At 37.2% G+C, this 22,300-nt stretch overlaps 1 protein-coding gene across 1 annotated transcript; it reads left to right on the forward strand.

Moving 5' to 3' along the window:
• The first annotated feature begins 1,648 nt into the window (after positions 1-1,648).
• Positions 1,649-18,540, forward strand: LOC116313792 (desmoglein-2-like). Its single transcript, XM_039601231.1, has 14 exons — positions 1,649-1,773; positions 5,557-5,685; positions 6,902-7,057; positions 8,132-8,273; positions 8,757-8,920; positions 9,687-9,821; positions 10,273-10,458; positions 13,050-13,459; positions 13,542-13,684; positions 13,789-14,010; positions 14,200-14,442; positions 15,008-15,141; positions 15,272-15,571; positions 15,817-18,540. Exons 1-14 carry the CDS (start codon positions 1,729-1,731, stop codon positions 16,825-16,827), a joined length of 3,420 nt encoding a protein of 1,139 aa, XP_039457165.1. The 5' UTR covers positions 1,649-1,728; the 3' UTR covers positions 16,828-18,540.
• Positions 18,541-22,300: the final 3,760 nt, after the last annotated feature.

The following is a 22,300-nucleotide window of genomic DNA, read 5'->3' on the forward strand; positions in this document are numbered from 1 at the left end:
TTTCATCCAACAAATTCAGGTTTGCTTTAAAATCATGCATTTTGTTCTAATCTTTTCGACACATTCATTAATTTAGACCTGGATAAACAATAATGACTTGGTAGTAGAGCAGGTCATCTACTGATCAAAAGGTTGGTGGTTCAATCCCTGGCTGCACCATCTGTGATGCGTCAGTCAAAGTATGCATGTGTGGGAATGTTAGCGCACTTAAAAAAAAGATTAAAAAAAAGAGGAAAGTTGTAGAAAAGTGCTACTGAACCAGACCATTTACCATTTATTTAAAAACAAATAGTTCATAGTATGGACAGTCCCTATCTTTAGAGAGGATTTTATTTTCAAAAAGAATTTCACATTTTGACCGGTAAGCCCACAGAAAAACTCTTTCAAACTTGAATGGGAAAAGTCGAAGAAATGATTAATAATTAATGTAAGTGTGTGCAGTGAATTAAATCTGCTTTCTTTCAGAAGGGTCTGACTTGTCATGGTGCAAAAAATAAACACAAAAATCAGACTGCATGGAACCTCGGTCAGCACTTTCCAAGTTCACTATATTGACGTATTATGGAAAACAACATATAGTACATAGATACAAATAAATACATATAATTAATAAGCTGTGGTCCAAGTGAAAATTTAATTAAAAATCCCATGCTTTAGGTGTCAGGGTACCTGGATCACTGACCCAGTGTTTTCTGTTTACACAATTGAGTCTATTTTATTCATTATTATGTTCTCTGTGTGTCTTCTATTTCCTAGTTCAGTTAGGTTGCACTCTTGAGTTGATCAGTATTTCTAGTTTCCATCTCGCAGTTAAGTCACTCTTGTCTTTAGGTTTGTTTGTCTCGCCCTTTTTGTCTGTCTCCCTCCGTTCAGTGTCGCAGTCTCCTTCTCAAACTTCACCTGCTCCAGAGCAGGTGAAGTTTCAGATCAACAATCAGCAGGTACAGAATTACATCTATTGATCTCTTTGGAAAAAAGTGCCATCATTGCTGAAAGATCCCTCAAACCTATGATAGGTATATGTTATGAAGGTGTCGCCTATATCAGTGTCATATTGAAGTCTGTTAACTTACACATAGGCCAAAAATAGTAGCTCTTTTCCGTTCTTGACCAAAGCACACAAACATTTGAAAAGGCTTTTATTACTAAACTACTGTCCAACATTTTTATTATTAATAATTTTATTATTTATTACAGACCTTTATATGGCTACAAAGTTTTATCTGCCCTTGTAAAATCAGTTGCTCTGCTGGCACAACACTTATTTATAGTTGTGAATGGCCACATGCTGCCAATGCCAACTGTCATGTAAATGCTTACAATAAAACCTGGGTTAACTTAGCATGTTGTTATCCAGCTACATGTAACCATTGATTGCTGATGTTGTGGTAAATGAATCCAGATAAAGCTGGCATTAAAGTTAGCTTGGGTATGGTAAACATGCTTCATATTACAAGGCCCTGGCTTTGCCCTCACTTCACATACCTAAACAGGCATCTTTACACGAACAGTCATGTTAAAGATCGACTATCTATGTTCCTCTTGAATTTGATACTGTGTGGGGTGTGTGTCTTTGTCTATTTGAGATAGAGAGAGGAAGAAAGAGTCCCTCCTCCTTGATACGCTCTGTGATAAGCCACCTCATCTCGTTCCAACTGTCACATTCAGGAAGCATAGCCTCCAGAATTCACTTGATCGGATAACATTCGTTTGGAGTTTTCCCCGATCATGACTCGGGCTTCTTTTCCTGTGTTTGTGTTGTTGGTGTTTGCGGTGAGTTCAGTGCTTTTTTTTTAATTTAAAAAGTAAAGAAGAAGAAAACAAAAAAGAAAAAGATATTTCACCACTTAACCAAACTGGTTTTGAAATGTCTTTGTTTATTTTCTGTTATCTGAATTCTGGAAGATGTTTCAGCAAATGAGCTGTTGCTATTATATAGAAACACGACATCATTTTCTCATCCAACTCACTGATAGTAGTTATAACTAAGTGTAACTGAAAATGTTTAGCTGTCATTGCATACTTGGCTGTGCATCTTCTATTTAGAATTGTGAAGGCACTCCCTTCTCTGGAAGCTTGAAGTATTCCATGTGAAATTTTTCTCTAGATGGAGTGATTGGGTGTGTTTCTCCTGTGATGCCAATAATTTACCAGCTAGAAAGCTGTTTACCTACTTATGTTAGATTAACTGGTGATTCTAATTTCAAAAAATTAGATTCAAAAATGTAAAGGTTGTGCCATTTATATTAAAGTTACTTTCAGCTGCTTTCCATTTAGATTAATGAGAGGTATGACATACAGGGGTGTATGCGATGAAGTGTGCTGGTGTTGTTTCTATTATTTACTGCCATTGGTCAGTTGTGATGCTGATCCTGGACCAGTACTATAATGACGATATCGTTTTTAAAAACTATCACTAGTAAACCAACATTAATAACATAAAATGCAATGATGAGCCTGAACTAGCATTATTTTCATATTACAGGAGCAACACAAACACACAAATATCAGATACACTTAAAATGTTTTTTTTCTCGTTTTGGTTTCATTATCTTTTCGATGTCTGTTCAGGTTTCCTTGTCTGTCTCTCTGTTTAACCATTTGTGTTATCTATTCAAAAACATCTAGAAAGTAATTTGCAAAATTATAACAAAAGTAATGAAACTTTTTATTACTTTAATGTTTAGAATTACACTCATATTGTTAATTGTGCATAATAGCACATATCGGAGGCAATACAAGTGATACACCTTTAGTGGTAAAGATATAAAAATGGTGAAGTTAGTAATCCTTAATAATCTCGATTGTACACAGTATTGGAGGACATAACCCACATCCAGTTAAGGCTAGAGAGTCCGTAACAGAGGGGTGAACAGTGAGTGTACATAAACATGCAATCAGAGTGAAGCTGTATAGGAAACAGGGTATAGAAGCCAAATTCAGTCACCACAGTTTGGCACAGCTTGATGTTGATAAAATACAGTATTTAGGCTACAGCTCACAAACCTGTATAATCATCATCATGGTGGCAGTGAGTTCGCGCTCTCTCTCTCTTTCTGTAAGTCAAATAAAAATTAAAACTTTTTCACTGATCATCTTTTTATAAACTCATTAGCTCAAAGCTTAAGGTGCTGACTCAAAATGACGATCCTTACATTCTTTGGCAATTAATTGTAACAAAAAGTAATTTGTCATCAACATACTTTGTGACAACGAACGCATGTCACAAGGTATGAGGTTGATTTTCCCTATAGTTATCAATGGGGTTCCAGCAAAAGTAGCAATTTTTAAAAACATTTATTTATTTATTTATTTATTTCAGTTAGAGACATCAATAAGGTTAGAAAGGAACATGACCCAATGCCACTTTTATTTAATCTGTGAATATGAACCAGTGATAATTATTGTGAATTACTGTGTATCAGTAGCAATAAAAAAAAAGGAATTTAGAATGTTTTTATAATGTAACTTTTTAAAGCCACAAAAACAAGCGAGGACAGATTCTGTAATCCAAGACTGCAATTTGAAGTGATGCATCATTCATATTAGGATGATTAAAACAAGGCAGAAGTCCTCTATATGTTTTCAAAGACAAACAGTTTTTTTGTGCAAGGCTTTCTAACGTATATCCTGACTAATAAAGAACAAGTCTGTGTAAACGTGAGAACAAAAATAAACTATATCAATATAAAACTGGGTCCTAAGAGTGCTGGCATATATATCAGTAGTATGTCACTAACACATTTGAGGAGCTAGAAAAGTGAAGGACAAAAAATAATGTAGCCAGCCTAAAAAAATATGTGCAGTACATGGACAGCATCTTAAAGCTATGTCTAAAGAAGTAGGAAAAACTCAAGAAAAAACTGACGCAAGGCTTAGGAGACGAATCTCACACTCCATTTGGTCTATCTATTGCTCACTGAAGCCTTTTCAGAAATGGTCCTAGTGGAAGGGTGGCTGTTAACAAGTCATTCTTAAAATAGGAAAACAGGGAGAAAAGGCTGAGGTATTCCAAGTTACACAAGGAATTAAGTAAATATCAGTGTTAACAGGTCATGGAATGATGGATCCACATTTGAAAATTCTGTCTTAAATCTTTGTACGTACAGAGGAGGTCAGGACAGAAGTAGAACAGTGAGTGTCTACAGCCATGGTTAAACATGGTGGAAGCTCTTGTCAAAATTGATGGAATTATGAAAACAGAGCAGAAGTAAAGCCAGGACCATCTGAATGGCTTCACTTTTCTGTGTGACAGTTATATTGTATCATTTTAGTGTACTGACAGTACACTAAAATGATACAATATAATATATTATATATGATACTGGATAGAAAATATGATAAAAAAAAATATGATACTGGATAGAAAAACCCACAGTAAATGATGAAATAATTGCCAGAAAAGTTGACTTTTTTGGAAAATTGCGAGTTTATTGAACCATTTGACAAATCTGTTTAAAAATTAATAAGACTTTAACTTCCATATATGACTTTTAATTTGTATTGTATTTGCTACATCTGGCATTTTTTAAAATTACTTAAAGTGTATTGTGCCACTTGTTTAGGTTTTTCAGGGGGGAAAAAATCAAACTGATAATGTAGAAGTTTTGAAACTCTTGAACTTTTGAAATATGTCAAACTAGGTATTAAGAGGTTAGAGACTTCAACACCATCTTAACAGAGAATGAGACAAAAGGCAGCTAGCAGGCAAAAGAGACAAGCATTGTTCTTGAAAACTACTTAAATTACAAGAAAGTTTGCCCAAGAAAGTTAAAAACTAAAGGTGATCATACTAAATATTGATTTGATTAGTTAGAACTCTAATTTTGCCCTAAATGTTATTGTCACGGTCTGCAGTGGCCGATCGTGTGAAGTGGAAAGAGAGTGGACCCAAATGAAGAACTAACAAAAACTAACCGGGGCAAAACTAAACGATTGAACAAAGAACGTGAAACCTGAGACCTGAAACATGAGAGGAGATGAATAGATGATCTGACGAGGGACAAAGGGAAATTCACACAGTAAATACACAGGAGAATGATCAGGGAAGTGGAGGCAGCTGTGGAACGAGGAACCAATCAGAAAGAACCAGACAAAATAAAACAGGAAACACAACACAGAGACTGAAAGTGAGGGAGGCGTGACGAGCTGGGTGGAACACATGAGACAGACAGCTATGACACAAAAAGGACGAGACTAAACGAACAAGAAACTAAGAACTAGAAAATCATAAGGAAGCTAGGAAGCACCAGCAAACTAGAATCACAGATCACTACAATAAAAGTAAACAAGGTCAAAAATGCCCAAAACATAAACGCTGGGTCACAGACACAGGACCATGACAGTCATGTTCAGTTAACTCCTTTGAAACATATTGGTGGCCTTAAATTTCTAAAAGCTATTATGTAAGAACATTGAAGTTTTTTTGTTTTTAAATATTTTTTCCAAGATCTCCCATGTAAGGATATTTAACACCATTTAGCACCATTTAATTGTATGTAGATTTTCAGTTAAATAAGCCATCATGCTGACATAATAACATCTGTTGTGTTATAGCTCCAAGCTCTTGCTGTAGAGAGTCACAACTCTGGAGACAGTTTGGTAAGAAAAAGAAGAGAATGGGTTCTTCCTCCAAAACCTCTTAAAGAAAATTTCGATTACACTAAAGAGAAGTCGATTGCTAAGGTAAGTCACTGATACTTTTTACTTTAATTTTGTCTGCTGATTATTAAGCATAAACGCCTGTCATAAGCAAAACATACCCATGTATCAGGCTGTCATCAAGTGCTGACATAAATCATATATGTGAGTGTTGCCTTAGTGAAGTAACTTAATGTTTAACCATGACTTTTTAGTGCGACCAAGATGGTTTTTCTTCAGGTATCGCCTAAACTTTTCTGAAACATTTTATGTCATAGATAAGGCGTTGACTGTAAGAAACCACTGGGCAATCAGTTCTCTGAAGAATAGCATTAGCATTCCTAGGTGCTGGGTCAAAATAGGGATCCTATTGGATCTGGGTGTGCCAATTGTAAGAGGGCTTTCATGAAATATAAAGACTATCTTATTGTTTATGAAGGGATCTTTAACCCCCCGTTATTTTCTTGCTTGCTGACAGTGATTTTAAATGCATTCAGAGTATTATTTGAAAGTTATGCAACCAAAAATATAGAAGAGAACACTGAAGAATTGTAATAAACTTATTACCTATAATTAGTGTGCATGTGTCAACCGTCATGCAGCCTGCTTTAGTTGTGGATGCTTTAACCTCTCTTTCTTATTTTCTTTAATTTCTTTTTTGTATTATTTAATTTAGTTTAGTTAGTTACTGTTCTTACTGTCTTGGAGCACCTGTGACCCCCTAGTTTCCTTTTTGTATCGAAATATTTTGATTCTGATGATTAGCATACTGTTTAAAAAATGTTTTATTATTTGACAATTTAACACCACCAGCTGTAAGAATAAGAATAAATCAGTTTCACACATAATAAGAATTCATGTTAAAAACAAATTATTTAATGAAATAGACAACTTCAATTATGTGACAGTTGTTATAGAGTTATCTCTTAACTTAGTCACCATTTTTGTTCCCAGTTTTCAGAAGCTTGGTTGCAGTTGTTGCTGCTAAGGGAAGCACAGCCAGTTATTAGCTTTAGAGGACAATCACTTTTTCACACAGGGACATTTAGGTTTGGATTTTTTACCCCCTTAATAATAAACACCATTTAGAAACTGCATTTTGTGTTTACATGCGTTATCTGTGTTTAATATTTAAATTTGTTTGACAGAAATAATCATTTCATAGACCTGGTGACACTTGTCACTAGATTGAATTACTAGTGCTCTTGTTTTGTTGGTGCATATGTGGTGAAATAATGAAGTCGTCCACCTTGTGTTTCAGATTCGATCCGATTTTCAAGTTGGCTCAAATCTTCGCTACTCCCTGGAAGGTGTTGGGGCAAACAAATATCCTTTCCATGTCTTTGTGGTTGACCCCAATACTGGTGATGTTAGTGTCACTAAACTGCTTGACAGGGAAGAGATCGATACTTACAACGTGAGTCCTCCTGTAGTTCTTCATTGGTACTGAATAAGATTCAACAGCTGTCCTAAATACATTAAATATTAAGATAATTGAAAATGGACTGCCATTTATATACCCCTTTCCTAGTCTTAATGATCACCTCAGACTATAAAAAACATTAAGCAATACATTCATACGGTGCTTTATTCTACATAGTTTAAGAATTATCTACAGCTGTGGTGGACGTTTGCAAATGCTCATCATCAGAATGAATGTCATGGCAATTTTGGGTCATTTCTTTGAACTCTTCTTTTTATGTACTTATGTGTTACATGTATTTTTGACTTTTGCTGCCATGATGCCAGGTATCTCTTGGAAATTAGATTTTTATTTAACCAGGTAAAAACAGACTAATAATTTTCCAAATGATTGTACGGCATTTCGGCTGTGCAATCATGGTGAGCATGGTGGTGGTAGCACCATGTTCTGGAACTATTTGCTCCCAGTGCTGCTGATACATTGAATGGAATAATAAAGAAGAAAAACTAACGTCAAATTCTTCATTTTCACTTCAAATCATCAGTAAGAATGAAGCTTGGGCGCACCTGGGTCTTCCAAAAGGCCACTGATTTCTGAAAATTTGTGGACTGTGCTTAAAAGCCTGTATATATAATTTGGACCAGTTAAAAGAAATAATTAAAAGTTCCAAACTACCTTGGCATTCATGCCTATGATGAATGTATGTGAACGTGTGACCACAGCTGTCGACTACATCAGTGGCCAATTAGAAACATGTTAAAGGTTACAGGATACCATTTTCAGTCATAGTAGTGACATAGTGTAAAGAAAGATGAAGTGATGGCATTTTATAGAAAAGAAGAAAGACCAACTTTACCATGATAATATAATGTTCTATAAAGATATTTTTTCCGTTGCTCACTGTAATATATAGTATTTGCTCTGATACATTGGTTTCACTAACCTTTGTCACCTAAGCTTGTAAAATACACCTTTACTGGTGGTAAATGCAAACTGCAAGGTGTTGTAGTTTATGTCAAGCTAAATAACGAACAACAATGGTTACATTTTTATCTACTACTCTTTCAGTTGTCTGGTGTTGCTACGTTCAATGATGGCACAATTGCAGAAAAAAAAATTGACTTACGAATCAAGGTTGTAGATGAGAATGACAACTCTCCAGTATTTCCAGATGTTGATCCTGCTGACGTGGATGAACTCAGTCCTAAAGGTCAGTTGTGTGAATCTCATTCAAATTTGTAATAGTAGTGAGCGGTGTAAAACTAAATGATTGAATTATAAATTAAAGAAAGGATTTTGATTTTGTAATAGTGTTTGTGTAAAAGTGATCAAATTGGTAAACTCTTTCCAATGAGCTGCTGGAGGTTACAGACAGCCTGCGTTCTGTAGTTCATGTTATTTCACTATTATTATTTATTTATTTATATATTTATTTATTGTCTAACCTTGTAAATAACAATTTTCTGTAAACATTTGTAACCATTATGTAAATAGCATAATAACCTACTTAAACTGAGACTACAATGGCACACAACAGTTAGGAGCTCTTCTTAACAAGTTTGTATCATTGTTTTAAAACCAGAGCAAGACACTGAACAATATCAATATGACGATCCACATGTCTGTTTTTCTTATGTACAGTGTCAATGAACGTGAAATTAAGTTTTGTGACTTTTTTCATTTAATGCTACAGGTACCTTTGTTACGACAGTCGATGCATTTGATGCTGATGAACCAGGAAATGTCAATTCTCAGATTGCTTATAGCATCATAGCTCAGAATCCAGCGCAAGATGTGTTCTACATAGACAGACAAAATGGATCCATCTTTGTTAAAAGGCCTGTTCTGGACAGAGAGGTATGAACTATACTAACAGTGTTCAGTTTAGACTGTATGTTTGGCTATGTGATTCAAGAAAGTTCTTTAATAACACGGGATAGTGGTGAGATATTAATCGTAAGGACATTTTAAATAGAGAGAAAAAAAACCTTCCTATTTATCAGAAAAAAAACATATTGATGATACACTGGAGCATATAGAGATCAGTGACAGCTGAAGGGGCAGGTGGAACAGTAAACCACAGCCCTCAATACAATTGAGCTTGTTTTTTATTTTGTTTTTCGATGACCTGTTGCATGCATTCCTCGGTCTCTGTGTCCTCAGAATGGGCCTTTAGAGCCATTATTATTATTGAACGAGCTTACTGGGGTAAACAAACAAACATCCAAGCACAAATATTCAGGATACAGTGAAGTCCATCTTACCCTATTTAACAAATCTTTTAACTTTTTGACCATTTCATCAACAATATTCTCTATTGTGCTTGTGTTAATGAAATTGCAATCATTTAACCAATTTTAGAAAAGTAATTACAAGATAACACTGATTATTTTCCTTTGGTTGCACAGGAAAATTGCCAACAACATCCTCTTTGCTAGCTAAACTCTATTTTTTATACTCATTTTCTTTATTTTTTTTTTACACAGTTTGAAAATATACCATTCAGTTAGATCCTATGACAAAAATGATGAAACATATTGATAACATCCCAATTCTCTGTTCTAACTGCATTATTGTACAAACCTATTTGTTCAATGACTATTTTGATGTCTTTTAATTTCAGACATGTAGTAAGTACATTCTGACGATACAAGGTCAAGATCTAAATGGTGACCCCCGTGGAAACACTGGAACTACCACTATTATCATAAATGTCCTTGATGTGAATGATAATTCTCCCACACTGGAAAAAGAGCAGGTACCTTTCTTCCTTACATTCCTCTATATTAACATATCTAGTAGGGGAAATACTTATTTCACCCCCTGCTGAATTTGTGAGTTTCCTATCTTAGAAAGAACTGAAAAGTATCTATTTTTTATGGTGGTTTCATTTTAATGGGAGAGACAAAATATCAACCAAAAATCCAGAAAAAAAGAACATTACTTAGATTTATGAATTGATTTGCATGTCAGTGAGTGAAATAACTGTTTTTATTGGCTGAGATCAAAAAGTTATTTCAAATGGCACTGAAAACAAGTAATGTGCAGGATAGGACTGACAGAACAGACTGACAGAGGCTCAACATGAGTGAGGACGTGACCAAGAACAGAGTGATGCAGACAGTATATACACAGGAGGAGATTAGTGTAGAGTGAAGACACATGCACACAGCTGAACTCTAATTTCATGTTATGTGTTTCACTTACAGTATGAAGGAAGCATTGAGGAGAACACACAAGGTGTGGAGGTAATGAGAATCAAAGCAGAGGACATGGATCTACAAGGCACAGACAACTGGGAAGCTGTGTTTGACATTGTCAAAGGCAATGAGGCTGGGTATTTCAGCATTAAAACAGACCCCAACACCAATGAAGGCATCTTAATGCTTGACAAGGTACAGTCTTTTTAATTGGGAAGAAATTATGTGCTGTTACTCTGCTTTTTTACTATCTGGCAAGTGCAAAGTCAAACTTTGTGGCAACTGGCCCTCTTATGAATGAGGTAAGGATCAGAACCTTGATCACTGCATGATGATGATTGTTTCCTATAGTTGACTATGCTGCCATTCACAAGAGTGCTATTCACATATATGAAGATTTGTTTTACTTTGGTTTAAATGAACCCGTGGACATTAGACTAAATTAAATGTGAACCTGCAGAGAGATGGACACTAATTTAATTTTAAAGAAACACTGTTACAACCTTGATTATACATATGATTAAACATAAAAATTAAATCAAATAACAAAGAGACAAATGCACTGCTCCTTTAGTAATTTAGTTAGAAAATGAAAGTGAAGTGTGAATTGCTATTAAAAATACTACTCACCCCAACTCACCCTGCCTACCCCTAGGGGCACACTGGCTGCCACCAGGAAGCCCTAAAGAAGACAGAGGAACCAGGGTTAAAATTATTAGCAGAATATTTTAAATAAGCGCCAAAAAAACCTCTTTTTAAGTTTTTAATTGTTTTAAAAAAATAAAATTAAACATTCTAGTCAATAATCAATGTTTGACAAAAAAATACCCACATTTCCCCACACTAAAGGTGCCCTGTGTGTCTCACTATACTGATTAACTGATTAAGTTTTCAGTTAATCAGCTTTAGGGACTCATCTAGTCGATATTGCATTTATTGCACATGCATAACTTGGAGGGCTATGTGGAACAAAGCCCCTTCACTGAACAAGACAAAAACCTTGTGTTTCCTAAGCACCACCTACTAATATATCCACTATTCTCAATACTGCTGCTTCTCTTAGGGGAATATGAGCTCTTGTTGACTACATAAAGAAAATGATTCAATAATTCAAGTTAAATAAAACCCTTTATTGAGAAACACAGAAAACACTTCCCAAAATCAATCTCTGCAACAGGACTGTGCAACAATTATAAAAGTTGAGTCAGTCACAGTCATTGATTAGAATTTTAATGCTTAATGATTAAAATGAACCATTGTTGTGTTCTGCTCTATCAAATTTGGAAAAATGAGGAGATTTAAGTGGCTTTAGTATATGATTAGTTATTCAATTTTTAAAATTTAAACTGTATATAAGAAAACAACATTTTGCTTTGAATTTTGCAAATCCTAATCTGGCTAGTAGATGGGGACCAGTGTTGGGGTCATAACTCTAAAAAGAAATCATGTATTACACATTACTGTTACCTTTTTTTAAAGTAATGCAGCATGTTACTTCATAACCCAACTTGTTACATTACTTGCGTTACTCTGTAACATATACTGAAATGTATTTCCGTGCAATTACCTAATAATTATGTTATATAAACCTACTAATAAAAAACATAACTATCTGAGCTGATAATATAAACCAGAGGCTAGAGTGCCACACATTGACACAAATATGTATCCTAATGAGGACACATACTTTGCTTCTTTTGTTGTCTCATATGAACACAAAAATGACAACAAATTGCAAAGCTGAATGTCACCCCAAAGACACATTAAAGTGAATGCCACAGTGATTCTACTTTAGAAACATAAACATGTAATAATCACTTCTTTTGTTACCTGCTGAAGATCAACCTGACCTGGGGTCAGCATATGTTATGCTTTAACATCACTCAGGATTCTTTGTTAGCTTTGTTTTAGTATACTGTCTGTGGAGATGCTTGCAAAAAGAAAACGTTGTATTAGGAATGTAATGTAGTTGTTTCTGTCCTAGATGCAGTTTGTACATTACTATTGTGCTCTTATTGTTTCAGGCAATAAAAATAAGAGTAATGTCCAAAGTTCATAAATACACAGGAAGCAAAAGATATTCTGGGGTTTTTTTGGTTTGTTTTTTTCAGCTTTGTTTTTGTTTTGTTTTGGTTTTTTTTGTTCTATCTAACTGTCATTCAGATAACTGATGCACCTCTGTAATGCAAGCAACAGCATAACTGTAGCTGTAATTAAATTTTAATCAAATTATTGAATTTAGTACAATAACACATTTCATTACTTTGTTACAGAGTTACTTAATGTCATTACAATAATCTGTTACTTTGGAACGCATTACACCCTACAATGAGAACTTAGACTGAAAGTATTCCAAAATTTGATAAGTGTCTCTTATCTATTAAAGCCCGGAGTCGTTAATTTTTGCCTTACATATTTTAAGCTGTCATTGACTTGCTTATTCAGCTTGCGTCAAGTCCCTGTAGTACTACCCTGTAGTACTTGGCTGGAAGACAAAACTATTACCACTGTATGAGGTTTACTGGGCATTGCTATATGACTACTGCCCATTACTTTAACTACTTTTTTCAGTACATTCATAACACATAGCACAGGAGCATAACTTTGCAGGTTAGTTTATATAAAATCCATAATACCTTTTGTTTTATAATAAGCAAAAATGTAACAACAATAGCAACACTCCAATTATAAATGCATATAAAACACTGTACTGTTTCTTATGTGTCATCAATCATTTTAATTATTTTTTGAGCTAAAAGATATGTTCTTGTATCTGTCATTTACAGGCTGTGGATTATGAGGATGTAAAGAACCTTGAACTAGGCTTAGCCGTCAGGAACAAGAATCCATTAGTTGGAAGTGGAGGCAGTGCAGCAAGTGCAGCATTTGGAACAAGTGGTGGAGGCGGTGGTGGTGGTAGTGGTGGAGGCGGTGGTGGTGGAGGTGGAGGTGGTGGAGGTGGAGGTGGTGCCAGTGGTGCCAGTGGAGCCAGTGGAGCAAGTGGCGGAAGCGGTGGAAGATTTAAAACTTATCCTATCAAAATCAATGTGAAGAACCAGCCTGAGGGGCCACGTTTCAATCCTAAAGTCAAAGCTATTCCCGTCTCAGAGGGAGGGAAATCCTTTAACATTAAAAATGTTATTGCAAGCTACCCTGCAGTGGATGGGGATACTGGACAACCAGCTAAAGCAGTCAAGTCAGTCCACATACACATGTGTCAGCTTCTCTTTCTGTGCACAATAATAGTGATGCTAATAACTGGTCTATTTCTGCTGTAGATATGCCAAAGGCTCAGACCCTGACAACTGGCTAACTATTGACCCGGAGACAGCTGAGATCAAACTGAACAAGATGCCTGACAGGGAATCTCCATACCTGGTCAATGGGACATATACTGCCAAAATACTCTGCATTTCAGATGGTACAGCATGAATGTTGAACACTCTGGAGAAATATCAAAGCAAAAAAAAAAAAAGAAAAGAAAATACTGGATTATATATGTTTGTTTCTGGTTTTACACCACAGACATGCCTGGCAAAACAGCCACTGGTACGATAGCCATCCAAGTGGAAGATTCTAATGACCACTGCCCCACCCTGACCAGCAACTTCCAGACTCTGTGCACCACAGCAAATGCTGTAATTGTGAATGCTAATGATAAAGACGCATATCCTAATGGCCCCCCTTTTCAGTTTGAGATCATCCCAGAAAACACAAAAGGGAAATGGAACATGGAGCATCTAAATGGTGAGATGATGATTTCCGTTTTTTTTGTATGTTTGTTTTTGTTGGGGTTATTATTTTTTTAGATATAGTAGTTAAATAAAGAAAACTATTTTATTTTGAGATAAAAATGTGGATTACAATCTGTCATATACACACTAAGAGTAAATCTATGAGTAATGCATTACATCACATTTTTCTGGTTTCTGACAGACACTGCAGCTATCTTGCGGTCTCAGGAGGCTTTTTGGCCTGGTGTTTATGAAGTGGAATTTGTGGTGAAGGATCAGCAGGGACACGCCTGCCCTGAACCTCAGAGAATGAGGGTCCAAGTTTGCACCTGCGAGGATGGAGTTGTGTGTGGAAAGCGAGGCAGCAATGGTCATGCTAGCAAAACAACATCATTAGGACCTGCGGCCATTGGGCTAATACTAGCGGGCCTACTACTGCTCTTAAGTAAGCATTATGTGATTATTTTATTTTAGAATTTTGATCAGATAAAAAAGGACAATGAAATCAATATACTGATACCCGAACCATACCAAAATGTAACTCTCTTACCTAAAAACTTAAATAAATCTTTATAGGTAGGTACTGACTACTTTATCGGTAGACTTGGTCAGCTTTTAATTATATAAATATATAATAAGCCAATCACATCACAACACCATCTATGGGGAATCTATGGAGAATAAAGGCAGGTGAGGAAGAGGCATAAACTGGTACTAGCAGGGTTTACCTAATAAACCCTGTGTCTCTCCCAATAGGAAATACATAGCCAAAAGTAATTACAGACCAAACTATTCTACACTTGCTAGCAATAACTACAAAAATTAAACAGATTAGCTTTGTGTAACAATTTAAAATCCCCCAAAGCTTACCAAAGCTTTAAGGAATCGCTAGTAATTACATATATTTTAGGGATTTTACACATTTTTGAAAAACTGTTGCTCCTTCTTTGGACCTCACACCACATTTGTAGCTTTAACTTGAAATAAAACATTTTTTTTTTTTTTTACAGTCATTCCTCTGCTATTGTTCTTCTGCCTATGTGGATCCACTAAACAGTTTCCAGACCTCTTTAGTGACATGCCTGACTGTGAGACCAAGTCACACCTTATTAACTACTGCACCGAAGGGCCGGGAGAAAATACGGTGAGACTGCAACTACCTTAAGTCCTGAAAACCAGAATAATCTCGGCATCGATGATGATGTCTTTGTGAAAGCTCCATCAAAGTGATTTTTAAACTGTTCACTGTTCTAACAATTGTATGACTTTTATAGGAAGTGCCTCTAGTGAATTCACTCCAAGAAGTGGATAGGAATCCCCTCCTTGTGACTACTGGCACAGTTAAAAATGTAGCAGCACCAGCGGGAAGTTTTTTGGATTACGAGGCATCTCTCACTAACATTAATGGGATGAAATGGGGCACCTATCAAGATGGTTTTTCAACTGACTACGGACAAGAAATGAGGGGTTTCACTGATTTCCATTCTGAGTTTAACACCAGAGAATCAAGTCAAGGTGGACTTTTTGATAGCATGGCCCTGCCACATTACTTCCTGGCACAGTATTACTCTCAGGTGAGAAATTAGCTGACAACTAAATGGACAACTAAATCCAATTAAATGGAAAGTTTTAACACTAAACATGATATGTAGTAGCTTTACTTATGATGTTATGTGAACACATGTGTTAATGTTGCAACTAATAATGTTTATGTGGATATTATTCACTTTTTATTGGCTGTCATTGTCGTCAATAAATATGTCTTTCGTTATTTTGAAAATGTACTGATTTTTTTTTTTTTTTTTTTTTTTAAATACAGAAGACAGCCAGTGGAGATGACAACCTTGGCGTGAAGGACGGTTTGTTGGTGTATGACTATGAGGGCCAAGGGTCCTCTGCTGGCTCAGTAGGCTGCAGCAGCATTTTGGAGTCAGACAATGACCTTCAGTTTCTCGATGACCTCGGACCAAAGTTCAAGACTCTCGCAGAGGTGTGCAGAGGCAAGACAATTTCTTGTGATGACAAACAAGTGCTACCCCCTACCCCTAATGCCTACATCAATACTCAAACCTCAGTATCAAGTTCGATGAGTGCACAAAAGCTCTCCCCTCCACCCAAACTGGAGCCTGCCATCTCCAAAGTGGAGCAGAGTGTGGTCATGAAGACAACTGAGCATTCTGAAATTGTAAAGGAAAGTACAGCCAAGGTGAAGGAAGAGATAAACACAATGAAAGCAGGGTTGGCAAATCAAGGCCAGATGCTCCTGATGCAGCAGCAGCAGCCTGTGTACTACACCACCACTCCTGTGTTGCAGCCAATGCATTATGTAGTCCAGCCACAGGTCCACAACACTGTGCTGCTGGCTGAGGCGCCAACCACCAACCTTCAAGGCATGGTGCTGGTTAACAACCCACAGACTGGACCTGCCCAAGGAGTATTTGTTCAGGGACAGACACTAATGTCCAGTGGACAAGCCCAGGGCCCTGGAATGGTGCTGGTGGAGAATGGTGACACCCATAGTTGGAGTGATGGCTTGATCCAAGCTGGGAGCTTGTCTGGGTCCCAGACCATGATGGTTGTCAAAGGCAAGGCCCCTTCAGGGTCAATGAAAGTGCTAAAGGGGAGCCAGGGTCTTCTTGTTCAGGGAAGTACTCTACTGTCAGAAGGGGTCTCAGGATCTAAGAAAGTGCTGACAGTTGGCATGCCAACTATCAGCAACAAGCAGCTGGTTCAAGAGGGAGGTCTTTCAAAGAAGAGTGAGGTCTTTGGCTCTGAAAAGGTCATCTACAGCAGGAGCAGCCAATCTACTGCCTTAAAGGCAAATCAGTAGAGCATTCACTATAGTGACCCACCTACTGGTTTTTAAGGTGACAAGAGAAAATCATTAAATGGCAGATGAATTCCTGGACAACCAATGGCCTTTTTTAGTTTCAAAATAGTGTATTAATCTTGTGCTTTCAGTATTTTCATGGGAAGCCTGTAAGAGCAAATGGTGGTGGTGAAGGGTGGTGGCGCGCGCATGTGTGTGTCTGGAGGGATATGCAGCTTGTGCAGCTTTTCCTGGTTGAAATATAATCATTTCACAGATTAAAGGATACCCTTATTTCGTTTTAGTATTTTAGTAGATGTTGCACCTTGAAATGTTGCTACTATCAAGCAAAACAGTTGCACTTAGACCTGTGGGAATAATCAATCCATTCAGTAATCCATAATCTCCTTTGGATGGTGCATTTATGTCATCGAAGAGACTACTTTCATATTACTCATCACATCATAAAGCTGATAAATCAGAATGTGGTTATGATTTGGAATGAACTTTGCCTCTAAGAAGACAAGTGGACCCAAACCATGACAACAAAATGCTCCCTACAATATCAGGAAATCATCTTATCATGTAACTATCAACTTTACCTGATCTTCTCTGTTCTCAAGTTAACAGTGCATTATGTGTGTGGGTATAATTGATATCAACTGTTATATTCTCATGTTATATTTTAGCTCATCACTGCTCTCATTGTCTTGTTTTATTTTTATACGTATATACAATCTGTGCATTTTTACACTAATAAAAGAAAAACATTAAAATCTTTTAGGTCATTGAATTTGATTGTTATTGCTCAGCCTAGACTGATGGATACTGCAGCATGGACAACCCAATTTTGTGAACACAATAACTCAAGAATGACGTGATGTAGCATTTAGAAATTCATACCATAGGTGCGTCTACTGAAAGTCTCGGACAAGTTCAGATCTTGGCGACAGAGGTCAAGTTTTTGGAAAATCTTGCAAATTTAACAATTTGATAAAGATGTCATCTACAAGTTTCAAATTGATACCATAAGTTGCATCTGTCCCCTTGCAGTTTAAGGGGATAGGTTAATTGGATAATCCAAATTGTCACTAGGTGTGAATGTGTGAGTGAATGTGAGCGTGAATGGTTGTCTGTCCCTGTGTGTTGGCCCTGCGACAGACTGGCGACCTGTCCAGGGTGTACCCCGCCTCTCGCCCTATGACAGCTGGGATAGGCTCCAGCGCCCCCCGCGACCCTGGAAAGGATAAGCGGAAGCGAATGGATGGATGGATGGAAGTTGCATCTGTTAAAACTCGCAGATTTCTTTTCTGAAAATCTGGTGCATGCTATAACTCAAGAAAAAAGTTACTTACAATTTTCAAATTGATACCATAGGCATAACTACTAACAGTGAACTTGAATAATTTGGTGACCTTGACCTATCAAAGGTCAAATAGACCTTTGACAGATACAATCATGTGTGGCCATATATACCATCATGCCAGTGCAGGCAACAAGACACTGTGATTAAGAGAGCTTTAAAACATTCATGCAATGCTTAATAAAATAGGTTTGCTTCTGGTGATATAGGTATTTCCGGGCTGACCCCCCAGTCAGAGAATTATTTTTAAATTTTGGGGGTTTTATATTACATTGATAAGGATTTGTGGCTGCATTGATATATAATATCTGGGGTGTTATGTGATTGTGAAGAATATTTTTGCCAATAAAAACATATAAAATTCTAAATTATGACCAGTGTTGTAAAGCCTATACTTTACAGGGAATTGTGCCACCTTTCTGCTGGAAGTGGTGAAGGGGCTCCTGTCCTGCTGCTTTCCAGCGTCATCCAGCTCACCACAGCTGGCCAGCTTGGGGTTTACATTTAAACTGAAATTTTTGATTCAGTGTAAACCGTTTAGTGGGTTAGAACACACTGATTATTTTACATTGTCTAAGTTCTCAGTCTAAGACTGAAAGAAAACCCTCTGCATTCAAAGGAGCCAGCTGATCACCAGGTGACAAACAGGTGGGTTGATTACCACAGGTATGCATGGGAAGAAGGTGGAGTAAAAGTAAAGTGTGGTTAACTAATGTGCACACGCGCACACACACACACACACACACAGGAGGACTGGTGGGCTATGAAGGAACCCCCTTCTCCTAACGGGAACATGCTGGCAACCATGTTTATCAATGTGGAGGCGGTGAAAGGCCCAGAGCATGGCCTTGTCCAGAGCAGTTGCCTGTGGACTCCAGGAATCTTCTTTTGTCCACAGTCCTCCTTACGATGTACACTGGGGGGCCGCCAATGAGCCGGGCAGGTCAGATGAAGTCAGGAGACTGGAAATGGTGAGTTTTAACTGAGATACATGAAAAACACTTGGAATGCACATATTGAGTGACAGATTCAGCTGCACAGTGTCAGGGTTGATCAGAGCCTCTATTTCAAAGGTCTAATAAGGTTAGATGAGAGTTTGCATTATTCAGTGTGTAAGGGAACATAGTTGATAGAGAGCCATACTTTGTGATCAGGTTAATAACAGGGTTCAGGGGTCCAAAGACGGTCTGCACATTGTTTATTTTGCTCCCTGGTCTGCAACAGAGCAGCCTGAAACACCGCCATGGACTGGAAGATGTTATTATGGACTGATGAAGCAAAATTTAAATGTGAAAGGATGGTTCCACAGTGTGTGGCTTCAACTGTCAAACATGGAGGTGGAAGTGTGATGGGCTGGGCCTGTTTTGCTGGATCCAGGGTCCGTGACTTGTACAGAGTGAGAGGCACCCTGAACCAAAACAGCTACTGCAGCATTCTGCAGCGCCATGCAATACCTCTGGCATGTGCCTAGTTGGCCAGGGGTTCATCCTACAGGAAGGTAATAACCCAGAACATAAGTCCAAGCTATGCCAGGACTACTTCAGGGAAAAAGAACAAGAAGGTAAGCTTGAAAACACGGGGTGGCCAGCACAGTCTCCAGACTTAAAGCCCATCAAACTACGTTAACATTTTGTTTCTGTGGCCCGCAGTAAAAGTGTTTGCTGAGAGTGACACTCTGAACCAGAGAGACTGAAGTCCATGGTGCCATGGAAAAAAATTCAAAATTCTAACCGTTTGATATAAAATTGTGAAAACTCATAACTGAAGCATATTTGTCTTCTTTCTCATAATAAACCTAGCAAGGGCGAGTGGGGGATTTATTTTTTCATTGCTTTATGTCACTGTCCCTGAGTGCTCTCATGCTGGCCTGCCTTATTTCTTCTCTCTGTCTCTCATGTAGACTTGTAGTCAAGACCGCCTAATCCGAGACCAAGACAAGACCAAGACCAGAGGGTATCGAGACCAAGACAAAGACCAAGACCAGAGGGTATCGAGACCAAGACAAGACCAAGACCAAGACCAAGTTGAGACGAGACCAAGACCGAGACCAAGTCGAGACGAGACCAAGACCAAAACCAAGACCGAGACAAAAAAAGTCTTTAAACTGCAGCCAGATGCTGCTTCGTTTACGGGTGTCAGGCATATTTATGTGTTTTTGCTTTCGCACAGCCCTCCTCACCGCTGTCTACTGTCTCACTCACTTACTGAGAGGACAGACAGATGCTCCACTTGACTGTCGCGTCTCTCACCCTCTCTGTTTTTCACATAATGATATTATCCTATATCCTCGCATGTGATTGGCCACAATATGGAGGGATTGGAGCATAACTGAGCCACTGTGTGAGAGCTGAGCAGCGAAAGGAAATTAAGTGAGGGTAGAAATGACTGAAAGATTATTAGGCTCTGTTTTGAGTTTTGTTCAAAAAGAATGACTTCATATATATATATATATATATATATATATATATATATATATATATATATTACTTCTATATACATATGCAGGACACCTTAAACTAGTTTTTTTAATTAAGCAGCAAGGCAGAACAAAGTCGGGCCTGTATCAAGACACAGGGACTAAACCCCAATTCAACCAGACCCAGAACTGATCCGGAATTAAAACAGGACTACAACAGTAACCAAGACAGAACCAGAATCAGAACTAGATGATAGTAGCACTGAAAATCATCATAGACCTGCACTACACTTATTTTTTAATTCTACCAAAGTACACGATTTAGATTCTGAAAAGTTTATATAATTATTTAGCCTTGTTGTGCAAACAAGCCTGCATAACTTAATAAATATAGAATTTGAAAAGTAACAAATGGTATCTAAAAAGAAACACTAGGTACGAGATACATGTTCTGATGAGTTTTGGCAAACAACCATTTGACTAGCATGTGTCTCACCTGCTCTTGTTCCATCTCTGTTCTGTCCTCATTCGCCCCTCTCTCTCCCTCTCTCTCCCTCTCTGTTCCTCTCTCTCCCTCTCTGCTCCTCTCTCTCCCTCTTTGTGCTGACAATCAAGCCAAACACCAACATCATCAAATATACAGTTGAAACCAGATATTTACATACTCTTCAGATAAAAACACAAACACTTATTTAATTGTAACATCAAATCAGACTAAATGTTTGTTTTTTTTTTAGATTGATAAATATAAAAACATATTTGTTAACTTTAAGAGTAAAGAGAGAAACTATCTGTATTTCTTAATTGCAAATGGCACCAAATTGTATTCAAAATTGAGCCACACTTATGGAGCTCCACAATTCTTTTCCTGGTGTTTTGGTTGACATCTCTTGATTTTTCCATGTCAAAGAAACAGGCTCTGTGTTTTGCCTTATATGCATCCACAGGTGTGCCACCAATTTACTCACATGGACTCTACTATCCTATCAGAAGCTTCGTCAACTCAGAATGGAATCGTCTGGAGTTTTCTTATTAATTAACAATAAACTTAGTGTAAGATAAGATAAGATAAGATAACCTTTATTAGTCCCACACGTGGGAAATTTGTATATGTACTCCTAAATTTGATGAAAGTGATTAAAATAGACAGCTCCCTCTTTTTATTCTGACATTTAAATAATTCAAAAGATATTTCAACATTTATTTATCTAAAACAAAAGTTTACTCTAAATTGATGTTTAACAGTAAAAAATAGTTTTTATGTTTTCTACCTAAAGTGTAAATATCTGGTTTCAGCTGTGAATATACTGCTGTGTATTCAAATTCCTCTTGTTTTGCATAGATATACTGAACAACATACAAAGCATAATATATAAAATAACATCTACCTGAGTTTTTTCTTTGAAAGAAGCTCCTTATGTCCATTGTTGTGTTCATCAGTACACAATTGAAACCGATTTAGAGAGTTTGTTTAGCCGTGGAGGGTAAGAACTGAAAATATGAAATGTAAGCTAAGACTCTCTAAAAAAAATCAGCATTGTCGTTCGGCTTTTTATTTATCCATTTGTTGATTCACTCGAAGAGTAAGTAACGCAACCAACTGATCAGTTTGATATCAATCTTTTGTGATACACCATCATATTTACATTATTTGTACAGTACGAATGATTTGCTTTGGTACCTGGTCAAACTTAAGCTCTCCTCTGTCTGCAGCA

Source organism: Oreochromis aureus, linkage group 17 (genome assembly GCF_013358895.1).
Source record: "Oreochromis aureus strain Israel breed Guangdong linkage group 17, ZZ_aureus, whole genome shotgun sequence".
In the NCBI taxonomy this organism is placed as follows: Eukaryota; Metazoa; Chordata; class Actinopteri; order Cichliformes; family Cichlidae; genus Oreochromis; species Oreochromis aureus.

What these genes read in the sequence shown, in the direction of transcription:
- LOC116313792 (XM_039601231.1), top strand. Translation starts at nt 1,729, where the DNA reads ATGACTCGGGCTTCTTTTCCTGTGTTTGTGTTGTTGGTGTTTGCG. An exon ending in GGATGAACTCAGTCCTAAAG is followed by an intron (nt 8,274 to 8,756) that starts GTCAGTTGTGTG and finishes TTAATGCTACAG; the next exon opens with GTACCTTTGTTACGACAGTC. An exon ending in CCACACTGGAAAAAGAGCAG is followed by an intron (nt 9,822 to 10,272) that starts GTACCTTTCTTC and finishes TTTCACTTACAG; the next exon opens with TATGAAGGAAGCATTGAGGA.